Raw genomic sequence first — 14682 nt, 5'->3', positions numbered from 1 at the left:
GTTTGCTTGCTAGGCAGAGAGTACTGTAGTTTTGGGACACAACATCAGGAGTCTGTATATTGGTTGGACTGCCTTTTTATTTAGACCTTTTTGGGATGGCATTAATGACTATAGTTGTTTACCGACCGACCGTATCTTCAGTATTAAGCTTGAAAAGCTGGTCAATGGGAAGTTGAATGGCTGCTTCCTGGGCATTAAGAAGAACCGCCATGTTCAACTTGTCCTGTAAGGCCAGATTCTGGTTCACTGCACCAGCTCCCCTGAGTGATGGCAGTCAGATACAGTAGATAGGTAGCTAGCCAGGTTCAGCCAGTGGAGTTTTAAAGCCATGTTCCAGAGCGAGTTTATCAATGCTAGGCTTTGCTATGTTTGATCATTCTGGCATGTTTGGCGGAGATGCTGTTGAGTGTGGGTTTAGATGTGTAACATTAACTGTGTGTGTAACAGTGTGTTCTGATGTGTTTTTTCAGGGACCTGATGATGAGTGATATGCGTCAGTCGTTGCTGCGTCGTGATGCCCTGAGCGCCGCTAAAGAGGTTCCAACCATGTCTGGATATTTACCAGTCTGCTATTGTGTTGGAATGATTATTGGTTAGTTGTAGGTAGCCTAGTTATTGCTTATTAATGTGTGTTTCAGGTGCTGTACCATCTGGATATCTACCTGTCTGGGCAGGTACAGAATAGCCCCTCCCCCTCGGTGGACACGCCCACTCTGGAACTGGTGGAGGAGTTTATACTGCACAGGGTACCACCTTTATGCCCTGTCTCCATGGTTTCATACCACACACTCTTTAGGTTGCCTTTATGCCCTGTCTCCATGGTTTCATACCACACACTCTTTAGGTTGCCTTTATGCCCTGTCTCCATGGTTTCATACCACACACTCTTTAGGTTGCCTGTATGCCCTGTCTCCATGGTTTCATAACTGTTTGGTTGTATGTGTAGAGGATGAGTGCGTTACAGGAGCTGCAGCTGTTGGAGATCATGTGCAGCTGTTTCCAGGAACAGAGTCGAGACGCTGTGAGACAACTCATCTTCTCTGCCCTGTTCACTCTACAAGGTGTGGGTCTGTCTTCAGTGTCTGTCTTCAGTGTGTGTCTTCAGTGTGTGTGTGTCTTCAGTGTGTGTGTGTGTGTGTGTCTTCAGTGTGTGTGTGTGTGTCTTCAGTGTGTGTGTGTCTTCAGTGTGTATCTTCTGTGTTCAAGTTTTATTGAATCTGTGTTTTACTTCTCCTTCTGTCGCCAAGGTAACCAGGCTGACGAGAGTCGCATGGCGTTGCTAGGCAAGCTAGTCTCTATGGCGATTGCTGTGGGCAGGGTCCCCATCCTGCAGTGTGCTGCTACCTGGTTACAGGTTAGAACACACCTTCACTTAACATGGACAGGGCAAGTCTATGGAGGGATTTCAGTGATACCTTCACTTAACATGGACAGGGCAAGTCTATGGAGGGATTTCAGTGATACCTTCACTTAACATGGACAGGGCAAGTCTATGGAGGGATTTCAGTGATACCTTCACTTAACATGGACAGGGCAAGTCTATGGAGGGATTTCAGTGATACCTTCACTTAACATGGACAGGGCAAGTCTATGGAGGGATTTCAGTGATACCTTCACTTAACATGGACAGGGCAAGTCTATGGAGGGATTTCAGTGATACCTTCACTTAACATGGACAGGGCAAGTCTATGGAGGGATTTCAGAACACACACCTTCACTTAACATGGACAGGGCAAGTCTATGGAGGGATTTCAGTGATACCTTCACTTAACATGGACAGGGCAAGTCTATGGAGGGATTTCAGTGATACCTTCACTTAACATGGACAGGGCAAGTCTCTGGAGGGATTTCAGTGATACCTTCACTTAACATGGACAGGGCAAGCCTATGGAGGGATTTCAGAACACACACCTTCACTTAACATGGACAGGGCAAGCCTATGGAGGGATTTCAGAACACACACCTTCACTTAACATGGACAGGGCAAGTCTATGGAGGGATTTCAGAACACACACCTTCACTTAACATGGACAGGGCAAGTCTATGGAGGGATTTCAGTGATACCTTCACTTAACATGGACAGGGCAAGTCTATGGAGGGATTTCAGAACACACACCTTCACTTAACATGGACAGGGCAAGTCTATGGAGGGATTTCAGAACACATACCTTCACTTAACATGGTCAGGGCAAGTCTATGGAGGGATTTCAGTGATACCTTCACTTAACATGGACAGGGCAAGTCTATGGAGGGATTTCAGTGGTACCTTCACTTAACATGGACAGGGCAAGTCTATGGAGGGATTTCAGTGGTACCTTCACTTAACATGGACAGGGCAAGTCTATGGAGGGATTTCAGTGGTACCTTCACTTAACATGGACAGGGCAAGTCTATGGAGGGATTTCAGTGATACCTTCACTTAACATGGACAGGGCAAGTCTATGGAGGGATTTCAGAACAAACACCTTCACTTAACATGGACAGGGCAAGTCTATAGAGGGATTTCAGTGATACCTTCACTTAACATGGACAGGGCAAGTCTATGGAGGGATTTCAGTGATACCTTCACTTAACATGGACAGGGCAAGTCTATGGAGGGATTTCAGTGATACCTTCACTTAACATGGACAGGGCAAGTCTATAGAGGGATTTCAGTGATACCTTCACTTAACATGGACAGGGCAAGTCCATGGAGGGATTTCAGAACACACACCTTCACTTAACATGGACAGGGCAAGTCTATGGAGGGATTTCATAACACATACCTTCACTTAACATGGACAGGGCAAGTCTATGGAGGGATTTCAGAACACACACCTTCACTTAACATGGACAGGGCAAGTCTATGGAGGGATTTCAGTGATACCTTCACTTAACATGGACAGGGCAAGTCTATGGAGGGATTTCAGAACACATACCTTCACTTAACATGGACAGGGCAAGTCTATGGAGGGATTTCAGAACACATACCTTCACTTAACATGGACAGGGCAAGTCTATGGAGGGATTTCAGAACACATACCTTCACTTAACATGGACAGGGCAAGTCTATAGAGGGATTTCAGTGATACCTTCACTTAACATGGACAGGGCAAGTCTATGGAGGGATTTCAGTGATACCTTCACTTAACATGGACAGGGCAAGTCTATGGAGGGATTTCAGTGGTACCTTCACTTAACATGGACAGGGCAAGTCTATAGAGGGATTTCAGTGATACCTTCACTTACAGTTTTTTCCAACTGCTTACACACAAAATCTTTTCATGTCACACGATTTTTGAAACCTCTCACTCAAAGTGCAAAACTACACACCAAATCTCCAAAACCATAAGCTATTTCTCAGCCTTTGACTCAGTTGTCAATTGCATAAAACACTTTTTTCAAAACACTACACACAATTCTCTACCTAAAACACAAAAATCTAACAGGAAGTGACTTGCTTTCCTTTTCCAAACACAACCAATCAAAATGCTACACTTATTCACCAGGTCAAACACACTCTCCTCGAATGTTCAAACACTAATTGCTTTACTGATCACTAACCAATCACTGCTTTACTGTAGTATAGGACTGTTTTGAACAATGGATGCCAACAATGGACAGAGAGCAAGAGGAGTAGGAGGGAGAGGCAGGGGACAACAACGAGGACAAATTCAAAGATGAAGAGTGGGAGGAGGAGGAGGAGGAGGAGGAGGAAGAGGACGAGGGCAAAGAAGAGAAGGAAGGAGAGCCATCTCTGATGAGATTAGGGCAACACTTGTTGATCATGTGATCAACCACGGTTTGACCATGAGAGAGGCTGGACTGAGAGTCCAGCCCAACTTAAGTCGATTTACAGTGGCGTCCATAATTCGAACCTTCAGAAATGAGAACAGGTATGCAACTATCTAATGACTATTTTAGCATTAGAGTAATGTACTGTAAAATACGTATGACTGCATAGTATTGCATAAACATTTGTAACTCTAAGCCATCCATTTACTGCACTGCATTGAATGAATGAGGTTGGTTATCATGCTGTACTACATTTTTGTGTACATTGTTTACAGTTCCTATGCTGAACACATACTATGTTTGAATTCTGTACAGAGTGGAAAGGCAAAGACATCATGGAGGACGAGGACGTTTGTTTACAGATGTACAAGAGACTGCAATTATAAATATGGTTTTGGCCAACAATGCAATTAGGATTTGAGAGATAAGAGAGCATATCTTGAATAATGACACCATATTTAACAACATCAATGCTGTAAGCCTGTCGACCATACAACGCATCCTCCAATGGCACCAAGTGACGATGAAACAACTTTACAAGGTGCCATTTGAGAGAAACTCTGACAGAGTCAAGAATCTGTGACATGACTTTGTAGAGGTATGTATGCAACACTACTTCCAGTACTTCAGACATACCATATTTACTCATCTGTATATCCTTTTGTCTGTTACAGAGAGTATTGGAGATGGATGCCCATGTACATTTATTTATGTGGATGAGGTTGGCTTTAACCTCACCAAAACCAGGCGCCGCGGAATAAATGTAACAGGACAGAGGGCAATTACCAATGTCCCTGGACAGCGTGGGGGTAATATAACTATGTGTGCTGCCATCACTCAAAACGGGGTCCTCCATCACAATGCCACACTGGGTCCGTACAACACCGGCCATATCCTCACTTTTCTGGATGCAATTTACACAATGCTTGTCCCTGATCCATATCAGGAGCCTGCTAGATTTGTGGTTATATGGGACAATGTTAGTTTTCACTGGGCTGTTCTGGCCCAAAACTGGTTTGCCACCCATCCACAATTTGTAGTTTTGTACCTACCCCCATATTCACCTTTTCTAAATCCCATAGAGGAATTCTTCTCAGCCTGGCGCTGGAAAGTGTATGATTGCCAACCCTATGCCCGCGTGCCGCTTCTCCAGGCAATGGAGGACGCATGTGGGGACATAGAGGTTGCCTCTGTCCAAGGTTGGATACGCCATGCTAGGAGATACTTCCCTCGATGTTTGGCAAGAGAAAACATATCTTGTGATGTGGACGAAGTATTGTGACCAGACCCAGCCCGGAGAAGAGATGAAGCGTAGCTTAGCACTGGTGACTGCCCCCCCCCCCCCCCCCCCGCCTACCAATTCCTGGACTGCCCCCCCCCCCCGGACCCCACACACACTTTTGTGTTCTTTACTGTATTATAAAGAATATACTTTTGGTTTACATATGTTTATGGTTTTGTTGTATGCTACTGTATACAACAGTAATGTTTGGCCTAATAAATATTTTCTGTTTCTACATTGCATTGGTGTTTACAGTGTACTTGTTACCCCTCTCAGCAGATTACTTTCACTGTAGAACATTGTATTGGAATGTATATATAAGCCTATGAAAGACCAAAGGGCTTTAGATTTAGAACAACAGTGTTTACATGGTATATCCAAAAATTTACTATTATGAAAGTAGTGTTTGCCATTTGATGCAAATGCTTCATTCTGACATGTGTTTATGGCATTTTGAATGAAGTGTTACATTTTGAAGGAGATGTGAGGCATTTTGCATTTTGTGTGTGCAATTTTGGGAATTGTGTGTAGAGTTTTGAAAAAAGGAGACATAGTTTTGAAAACGTGTGTAAGCAGTTGGAAAAAACTGTAACATGGACAGGGCAAGTCTATGGAGGGATTTCAGTGATACCTTCACTTAACATGGACAGGGCAAGTCTATGGAGGGATTTCAGTGGTACCTTCACTTAACATGGACAGGGCAAGTCTATGGAGGGATTTCAGAACACACACCTTCACTTAACATGGACAGGGCAAGTCTATGGAGGGATTTCAGTGATACCTTCACTTAACATGGACAGGGCAAGTCTATGGAGGGATTTCAGAACACACAACTTCACTTAACATGGACAGGGCAAGTCTATGGAGGGATTTCAGTGATACCTTCACTTAACATGGACAGGGCAAGTCTATGGAGGGATTTCAGTGGTACCTTCACTTAACATGGACAGGGCAAGTCTATGGAGGGATTTCAGAACACACACCTTCACTTAACATGGACAGGGCAAGTCTATGGAGGGATTTCAGTGATACCTTCACTTAACATGGACAGGGCAAGTCTATGGAGGGATTTCAGTGATACCTTCACTTAACATGGACAGGGCAAGTCTATGGAGGGATTTCAGAACACACACCTTCACTTAACATGGACAGGGCAAGTCTATGGAGGGATTTCAGAACACATACCTTCACTTAACATGGACAGGGCAAGTCTATGGAGGGATTTCAGAACACACACCTTCACTTAACATGGACAGGGCAAGTCTATGGAGGGATTTCAGAACACACACCTTCACTTAACATGGACAGGGCAAGTCTATGGAGGGATTTCAGTGATACCTTCACTTAACATGGACAGGGCAAGTCTATGGAGGGATTTCAGTGATACCTTCACTTAACATGGACAGGGCAAGTCTATGGAGGGATTTCAGAACACACAACTTCACTTAACATGGACAGGGCAAGTCTATGGAGGTTTTTCAGAACACACACCTTCACTTAACATGGACAGGGCAAGCCTATGGAGGGATTTCAGAACACACCTTCACTTAACATGGACAGGGCAAGTCTATGGAGGGATTTCAGAACACACACCTTCACTTAACATGGACAGGGCAAGTCTATGGAGGGATATCAGAACACACACCTTCACTTAACATGGACAGGGCAAGTCTATGGAGGGATTTCAGTGATACCTTCACTTAAAATGGACAGGGCAAGTCTATGGAGGGATTTCAGTGATACCTTCACTTAACATGGACAGGGCAAGTCTATGGAGGGATTTCAGTGATACCTTCACTTAACATGGACAGGGCAAGTCTATGGAGGTTTTTCAGAACACACACCTTCACTTAACATGGACAGGGCAAGCCTATGGAGGGATTTCAGAACACACACCTTCACTTAACATGGACAGGGCAAGTCTATGGAGGGATTTCAGAACACACACCTTCACTTAACATGGACAGGGCAAGTCTATGGAGGGATATCAGTGGTACCTTCACTTAACATGGACAGGGCAAGTCTATGGAGGAATTTCAGAACACACACCTTCACTTAACATGGACAGGGCAAGTCTATGGAGGGATTTCAGAACACATACCTTCACTTAACATGGTCAGGGCAAGTCTATGGAGGGATTTCAGTGATACCTTCACTTAACATGGACAGGGCAAGTCTATGGAGTGATTTCAGTGATACCTTCACTTAACATGGACAGGGCAAGTCTATAGAGGGATTTCAGTGATACCTTCACTTAACATGGACAGGGCAAGTCTATGGAGGGATTTCAGTGATACCTTCACTTAACATGGACAGGACAAGTCTATGGAGGGATTTCAGTGATACCTTCACTTAACATGGACAGGGCAAGTCTATGGAGGGATTTCAGTGATACCTTCACTTAACATGGACAGGGCAAGTCTATGGAGGGATTTCAGAACACACACCTTCACTTAACATGGACAGGGCAAGTCTATGGAGGGATTTCAGTGATACCTTCACTTAACATGGACAGGGCAAGTCTATGGAGGGATTTCAGAACACACACCTTCACTTAACATGGACAGGGCAAGTCTATGGAGGGATTTCAGTGGTACCTTCACTTAACATGGACAGGGCAAGTCTATGGAGGGATTTCAGTGGTACCTTCACTTAACATGGACAGGGCAAGTCTATGGAGGGATTTCAGAACACACACCTTCACTTAACATGGACAGGGCAAGTCTATGGAGGGATTTCAGTGATACCTTCACTTAACATGGACAGGGCAAGTCTATGGAGGGATTTCAGAACACACACCTTCACTTAACATGGACAGGGCAAGTCTATGGAGGGATTTCAGTGATACCTTCACTTAACATGGACAGGGCAAGTCTATGGAGGGATTTCAGAACACACACCTTCACTTAACATGGACAGGGCAAGTCTATGGAGGGATTTCAGTGATACCTTCACTTAACATGGACAGGGCAAGTCTATGGAGGGATTTCAGAACACACACCTTCACTTAACATGGACAGGGCAAGTCTATGGAGGGATTTCAGAACACACACCTTCACTTAACATGGACAGGGCAAGTCTATGGAGGGATTTCAGAACACACACCTTCACTTAACATGGACAGGGCAAGTCTATGGAGGGATTTCAGTGATACCTTCACTTAACATGGACAGGGCAAGTCTATGGAGGGATTTCAGAACACACACCTTCACTTAACATGGACAGGGCAATTCTATGGAGGGATTTCAGAACACATACCTTCACTTAACATGGACAGGGCAAGTCTATGGATGGATTTCAGAACACACACCTTCACTTAACATGGATAGGGTAAGTCTATGGAGGGATTTCAGAACACACACCTTCACTTAACATGGACAGGGCAAGTCTATGGAGGGATTTCATTGATATCTTCACTTAACATGGACAGGGCAAGTCTATGGAGGGATATCAGAACACACACCTTCACTTAACATGGACAGGGCAAGTCTATGGAGGGATTTCAGAACACACACCTTCACTTAACATGGACAGGGCAAGTCTATGGAGGGATTTCAGAACACACACCTTCACTTAACATGGACAGGGCAAGTCTATAGAGGGATTTCAGTGATACCTTCACTTAACATGGACAGGGCAAGTCTATGGAGGGATTTCAGTGATACCTTCACTTAACATGGACAGGGCAAGTCTATGGAGGGATTTCAGTGATACCTTCACTTAACATGGACAGGGCAAGTCTATGGAGGGATTTCAGTGGTACCTTCACTTAACATGGACAGGGCAAGTCTATAGAGGGATTTCAGAACACATACCTTCACTTAACATGGACAGGGCAAGTCTATGGAGGGATTTCAGTGATACCTTCACTTAACATGGACAGGGCAAGTCTATGGAGGGATTTCAGTGATACCTTCACTTAACATGGACAGGGCAAGTCTATGGAGGGATTTCAGTGGTACCTTCACTTAACATGGACAGGGCAAGTCTATGGAGGGATTTCAGTGGTACCTTCACTTAACATGGACAGGGCAAGTCTATAGAGGCATTTCAGAACACATACCTTCACTTAACATGGACAGGGCAAGTCTATGGAGGGATTTCAGTGATACCTTCACTTAACATGGACAGGGCAAGTCTATGGAGGGATTTCAGTGATACCTTCACTTAACATGGACAGGGCAAGTCTATGGAGGGATTTCAGTGGTACCTTCACTTAACATGGACAGGGCAAGTCTATGGAGGGATTTCAGTGGTACCTTCACTTAACATGGACAGGGCAAGTCTATAGAGGGATTTCAGTGATACCTTCACTTAACATGGACAGGGCAAGTCTATGGAGGGATTTCAGTGATACCTTCACTTAACATGGACAGGGCAAGTCTATGGAGGGATTTCAGAACACACACCTTCACTTAACATGGACAGGGCAAGTCTATGGAGGGATTTCAGTGATACCTTCACTTAACATGGACAGGGCAAGTCTATGGAGGGATTTCAGTGATACCTTCACTTAACATGGACAGGGCAAGTCTATGGAGGGATTTCAGTGATACCTTCACTTAACATGGACAGGGCAAGTCTATGGAGGGATTTCAGTGGTACCTTCACTTAACATGGACAGGGCAAGTCTATGGAGGGATTTCAGTGATACCTTCACTTAACATGGACAGGGCAAGTCTATGGAGGGATTTCAGTGCCAACAAATTGTATTTCATCCCATAGGTTATTATCAATAAAACATCCCAATGCGGTGCGGAATGTTCGATTTGGCTGCTGGGGGTCAAGGAGAACCCTCAGCTCTGCTAAAACCATTGACAACTGCTTGCTGTTTTCAAGGGATTGTTAAATAAATGTTAACTATTTGGTTTTAATATCATCACCTTGAAGAGCATAGTCAGAACTACACATTTCAGGTTATTCCACATTTAGCTCCATCATCAGAGTTATACAGAAAGTAACTGCATGCTTTTCATGATCAGTAAACATCAATTGATCATGTAGGTTCAGATACATGAGGGTAGCCTATCCATTTGGCATGTTTGCTTAGCTAGCTAGCTACATGTCATTTAGCTTGCTTCATCAGAAGAAAGAGCTTGACATCGGCAAGTCCTCGTCCTGGTAAAGTTGTCAGTCAGACTAACGTTACTGTCATAACCACTATAGATGGAAAGCAATTCAATTTGTTTTGGATATAGCCATCTAGTTTATCCCCTGAAAGTTAGCTTGTTAACTAGCCGTATTGACCTGCTATTACCTAGCTAGCCGTATTGACCTGCTATTACCTGGCTAGCCGTATTGATGTAGCCAGTTGGTAGAGCATGGTGTTTGCAATGCCAGGGTTGTGGGTTTGATTCCCGCGGGGGGCCAGTATGTAAAAATAATGTATGCACTCACAAACTGTAAGTCGCTCTGGATAAGAGCGTCTGCTAACTGACGTAAATGTAAATGTAAATTACCTGGCTAGCCGTATTGACCTGTTATTACCTGGCTAGCCGTATTGACCTGCTATTACCTGGCTAGCCGAATTGATGTAGCCAGTTGGTAGAGCATGGTGTTTGCAATGCCAGGGTTGTGGGTTTGATTCCCGCGGGGGGCCAGTATGTAAAAATAATGTATGCACTCACAAACTGTAAGTCGCTCTGGATAAGAGCGTCTGCTAACTGACGTAAATGTAAATGTAAATTACCTGGCTAGCCGTATTGACCTGTTATTACCTGGCTAGCCGTATTGACCTGCTATTACCTGGCTAGCCGAATTGACCTGCTATTACCTGGCTAGCCGTATTGACCTGCTATTACCTGGCTAGCCGTATTGACCTGCTATTACCTGGCTAGCCGAATTGACCTGCTATTACCTGGCTAGCCGTATTGACCTGCTATTACCTGGCTAGCCGTATTGACCTGCTATTACCTGGCTAGCCGTATTGACCTGCTATTACCTGGCTAGCCGTATTGACCTGCTATTACCTGGCTAGCCGTATTGACCTGTTATTACCTGGAAATTTAACCCCAATGGGGGTTTCATTATCAATCAATCAAATGTATTTTCATAAAGCCCTTGTCACAAAGTGCTTATACGGATACCCAGTGTAAAACCTCAAAGAGCAAGCAATACACAAAGGCAGAAGCACAGTGACTACCTGGTTGAGCTTGATCAGCTGGGGTCTGGGACAAGGTAGCACGCACAGTGAAATCAGTTGAACCAGCAGCATGACAAGGGGGATTTGTGGGAGCCTAAGAACACAGTACACCAGATATGAAAAGCTGACCCTAGACCTGGCACATCAGCTATTGTAGCATAATTACTGGGCACTGAGTGCAGACAGGGCCAGTCAACGGACAGGGCCAGTCGACGGACAGGGCCAGTCGACGGACAGGGCCAGTCGACGGACAGGGCCAGTCAACGGACAGGGCCAGTCAACGGACAGGGCCAGTCGACGGACAGGGCCAGTCGACGGACAGGGCCAGCCAACGGACAGGGCCAGCCAACGGACAGGGCCAGCCAACCAGGAAGGAGCTTACCCAACCGCTCTGAGGCACAGTCGCCCTAGATTTGGTATGGAAAAAAACAATACTATATGGTGCAATAAACATTAGTAAATGAGTTTAGCTGTAGCAGCTAATGACAATAAACATTAGTAAATGAGTTTAGCTGTAGCAGCTAATGATAATAAACATTAGTAAATGAGTTTAGCTGTAGCAGCTAATGACAATAAACATTAATAAATGAGTTTAGCTGTAGCAGCTAATGACAATAAACATTAGTAAATGAGTTTAGCTGTAGCAGCTAATGACAATAAACATTAGTAAATGAGTTTAGCTGTAGCAGCTAATGACCAACATTAGTAAATTAGTTTAGCTGTAGCGGCTAATGACAATAAACATTAGTAAATGAGTTTAGCTGTAGCAGCTAATGACAATAAACATTAGTAAATGAGTTTAGCTGTAGCGGCTAATGACAATAAACATTAGTAAATGTGTTTAGCTGTAGCAGCTAATGACAATAAACATTAGTAAATGAGTTTAGCTGTAGCGGCTAATGACCAACATTAGTAAATGAGTTTAGCTGTAGCAGCTAATGACCAACATTAGTAAATGAGTTTAGCTGTAGCAGCTAATGATAATAAACATTAGTAAATGAGTTTAGCTGTAGCAGCTAATGACAATAAACATTAGTAAATGAGTTTAGCTGTAGCAGCTAATGACAATAAACATTAGTAAATGTGTTTAGCTGTAGCAGCTAATGATAATAAACATTAGTAAATGTGTTTAGCTGTAGCAGCTAATGATAATAAACATTAGTAAATGAGTTTAGCTGTAGCAGCTAATGACAATAAACATTAGTAAATGAGTTTAGCTGTAGCAGCTAATGACAATAAACATTAGTAAATGAGTTTAGCTGTAGCAGCTAATGACAATAAACATTAGTAAATGAGTTTAGCTGTAGCGGCTAATGACAATAAACATTAGTAAATGTGTTTAGCTGTAGCGGCTAATGATAATAAACATTAGTAAATGAGTTTAGCTGTAGCGGCTAATGACAATAAACATTAGTAAATGAGTTTAGCTGTAGCAGCTAATGACAAAAAACATTAGTAAATGTGTTTAGCTGTAGCGGCTAATGATAATAAACATTAGTAAATGTGTTTAGCTGTAGCGGCTAATGATAATAAACATTAGTAAATGAGTTTAGCTGTAGCGGCTAATGACAATAAACATTAGTAAATGAGTTTAGCTGTAGCAGCTAATAACAATAAACATTAGTAAATGAGTTTAGCTGTAGCAGCTAATAACAATAAACATTAGTAAATGAGTTGAGCTGTAGCGGCTAATGACAATAAACATTAGTAAATGAGTTGAGCTGTAGCAGCTAATGACCAAAATTAGTAAATGAGTTTAGCTGTAGCAGCTAATGACCAACATTAGTAAATGAGTTTAGCTGTAGCAGCTAATGACCAACATTAGTAAATGAGTTTAGCTGTAGCAGCTAATGACCAACATTAGTAAATGAGTTTAGCTGTAGCGGCTAATGACAATAAACATTAGTAAATGAGTTTAGCTGTAGCAGCTAATGACAATAAACAGTAGTAAATGAGTTTAGCTGTAGCAGCTAATAACAATAAACATTAGTAAATGAGTTGAGCTGTAGCGGCTAATGACAATAAACATTAGTAAATGAGTTGAGCTGTAGCAGCTAATGACCAACATTAGTAAATGAGTTTAGCTGTAGCAGCTAATGACCAACATTAGCAAATGAGTTTAGCTGTAGCAGCTAATGACCAACATTAGTAAATGAGTTAAGCTGTAGCAGCTAATGACCAACATTAGTAAATGAGTTTAGCTGTAGCAGCTAATGACCAACATTAGTAAATGAGTTTAGCTGTAGCAGCTAATGACCAACATTAGTAAATGAGTTTAGCTGTAGCAGCTAATGACCAACATTAGTAAATGAGTTAAGCTGTAGCAGCTAATGACCAACATTAGTAAATGAGTTTAGCTGTAGCAGCTAATGACCAACATTAGTAAATGAGTTTAGCTGTAGCAGCTAATGACCAACATTAGTAAATTAGTTTAGCTGTAGCAGCTAATGACCAACATTAGTAAATGAGTTTAGCTGTAGCAGCTAATGACAATAAACATTAGTAAATGAGTTTAGCTGTAGCAGCTAATGACATTAAAAATAGTAAATGAGTTTAGCTGTAGCAGCTAATGATAATAAACATTAGTAAATGAGTTTAGCTGTAGCAGCTAATGACCAACATTAGTAAATGAGTTTAGCTGTAGCAGCTAATGACCAACATTAGTAAATGAGTTTAGCTGTAGCAGCTAATGACCAACATTAGTAAATGAGTTTAGCTGTAGCAGCTAATGACCAACATTAGTAAATGAGTTTAGCTGTAGCAGCTAATGACAATAAACATTAGTAAATTAGTTTAGCTGTAGCAGCTAATGATAATAAACATTAGTAAATGAGTTTAGCTGTAGCAGCTAATGATAATAAACATTAGTAAATGAGTTTAGCTGTAGCGGCTAATGACAATAAACATTAGTAAATTAGTTTAGCTGTAGCGGCTAATGACAATAAACATTAGTAAATGAGTTTAGCTGTAGCAGCTAATGACCAACATTAGTAAATGAGTTTAGCTGTAGCAGCTAATGACAATAAACATTAGTAAATGAGTTTAGCTGTAGCAGCTAATAACAATAAACATTAGTAAATGAGTTGAGCTGTAGCGGCTAATGACAATAAACATTAGTAAATGAGTTGAGCTGTAGCAGCTAATGACCAACATTAGTAAATGAGTTTAGCTGTAGCAGCTAATGACCAACATTAGTAAATGAGTTTAGCTGTAGCAGCTAATGACCAACATTAGTAAATGAGTTTAGCTGTAGCAGCTAATGACCAACATTAGTAAATGAGTTTAGCTGTAGCAGCTAATGACCAACATTAGTAAATGAGTTAAGCTGTAGCAGCTAATGACCAACATTAGTAAATGAGTTTAGCTGTAGCAGCTAATGACCAACATTAGTAAATGAGTTTAGCTGTAGCAGCTAATGACCAACATTAGTAAATGAGTTAAGCTGTAGCAGCTAATGACCAACATTAGTAAATGAGTTTAGCTG

General features: G+C 42.4%; 1 protein-coding gene and 3 long non-coding RNA genes across 7 annotated transcripts; 1 reads left to right on the top strand and 3 right to left on the bottom strand.

Moving 5' to 3' along the window:
• The first annotated feature begins 469 nt into the window (after positions 1–469).
• LOC311118123 (integrator complex subunit 15-like) lies at positions 470–1508 on the top strand. Its single transcript, XM_084192995.1, has 4 exons — positions 470–537; positions 639–746; positions 947–1061; positions 1248–1508. Exons 1-4 carry the CDS (start codon positions 478–480, stop codon positions 1472–1474), a joined length of 510 nt encoding a protein of 169 aa, XP_084049121.1. The 5' UTR covers positions 470–477; the 3' UTR covers positions 1475–1508.
• Positions 1509–5685: 4177 nt separating this feature from the next.
• On the bottom strand, positions 5686–6671 carry LOC311118120. Of its 2 annotated transcripts, XR_014611756.1 has the most exons (4): positions 6598–6671; positions 6242–6345; positions 5988–6189; positions 5686–5788 (listed from the first exon to the last, which is right to left on the bottom strand). It is a non-coding gene; the product is annotated as an uncharacterized lncRNA (long non-coding RNA). The 2 variants fall into 2 exon arrangements; XR_014611755.1 differs by having other exon boundaries at positions 5988–6345.
• A 291-nt stretch (positions 6672–6962) lies between these two features.
• Positions 6963–8284, bottom strand: LOC311118119. 3 transcript variants are annotated; one of them, XR_014611753.1, is made up of 4 exons: positions 8211–8284; positions 7703–8161; positions 7452–7604; positions 6963–7004 (listed from the first exon to the last, which is right to left on the bottom strand). It is a non-coding gene; the product is annotated as an uncharacterized lncRNA (long non-coding RNA). The 3 variants fall into 3 exon arrangements; XR_014611754.1 differs by having other exon boundaries at positions 7452–7855; positions 7905–8161; XR_014611752.1 differs by having other exon boundaries at positions 7452–8161.
• A 105-nt stretch (positions 8285–8389) lies between these two features.
• LOC311118122 lies at positions 8390–9698 on the bottom strand. Its single transcript, XR_014611759.1, has 3 exons — positions 9414–9698; positions 8520–8623; positions 8390–8418 (listed from the first exon to the last, which is right to left on the bottom strand). It is a non-coding gene; the product is annotated as an uncharacterized lncRNA (long non-coding RNA).
• Between the last annotated feature and the right edge of the window lie 4984 nt (positions 9699–14682).

Source organism: Coregonus lavaretus (genome assembly GCF_964263955.1).
Source record: "Coregonus lavaretus genome assembly, contig: HAP1_SCAFFOLD_3719, whole genome shotgun sequence".
NCBI lineage: Eukaryota > Metazoa > Chordata > Actinopteri > Salmoniformes > Salmonidae > Coregonus > Coregonus lavaretus.
The sequence above is the reverse complement of the archived record's forward strand: the minus strand, read 5'-3'. Positions and strand labels throughout refer to the sequence as shown.

Coding starts and splice junctions, on each gene's coding strand:
- LOC311118123 (XM_084192995.1), top strand. CDS start 478: ATGATGAGTGATATGCGTCAGTCGTTGCTGCGTCGTGATGCCCTGAGC. Junction 747..946: donor AGGAGTTTATACTGCACAGG/GTACCACCTTTA, acceptor TTGTATGTGTAG/AGGATGAGTGCGTTACAGGA. Junction 1,062..1,247: donor TGCCCTGTTCACTCTACAAG/GTGTGGGTCTGT, acceptor TCTGTCGCCAAG/GTAACCAGGCTGACGAGAGT.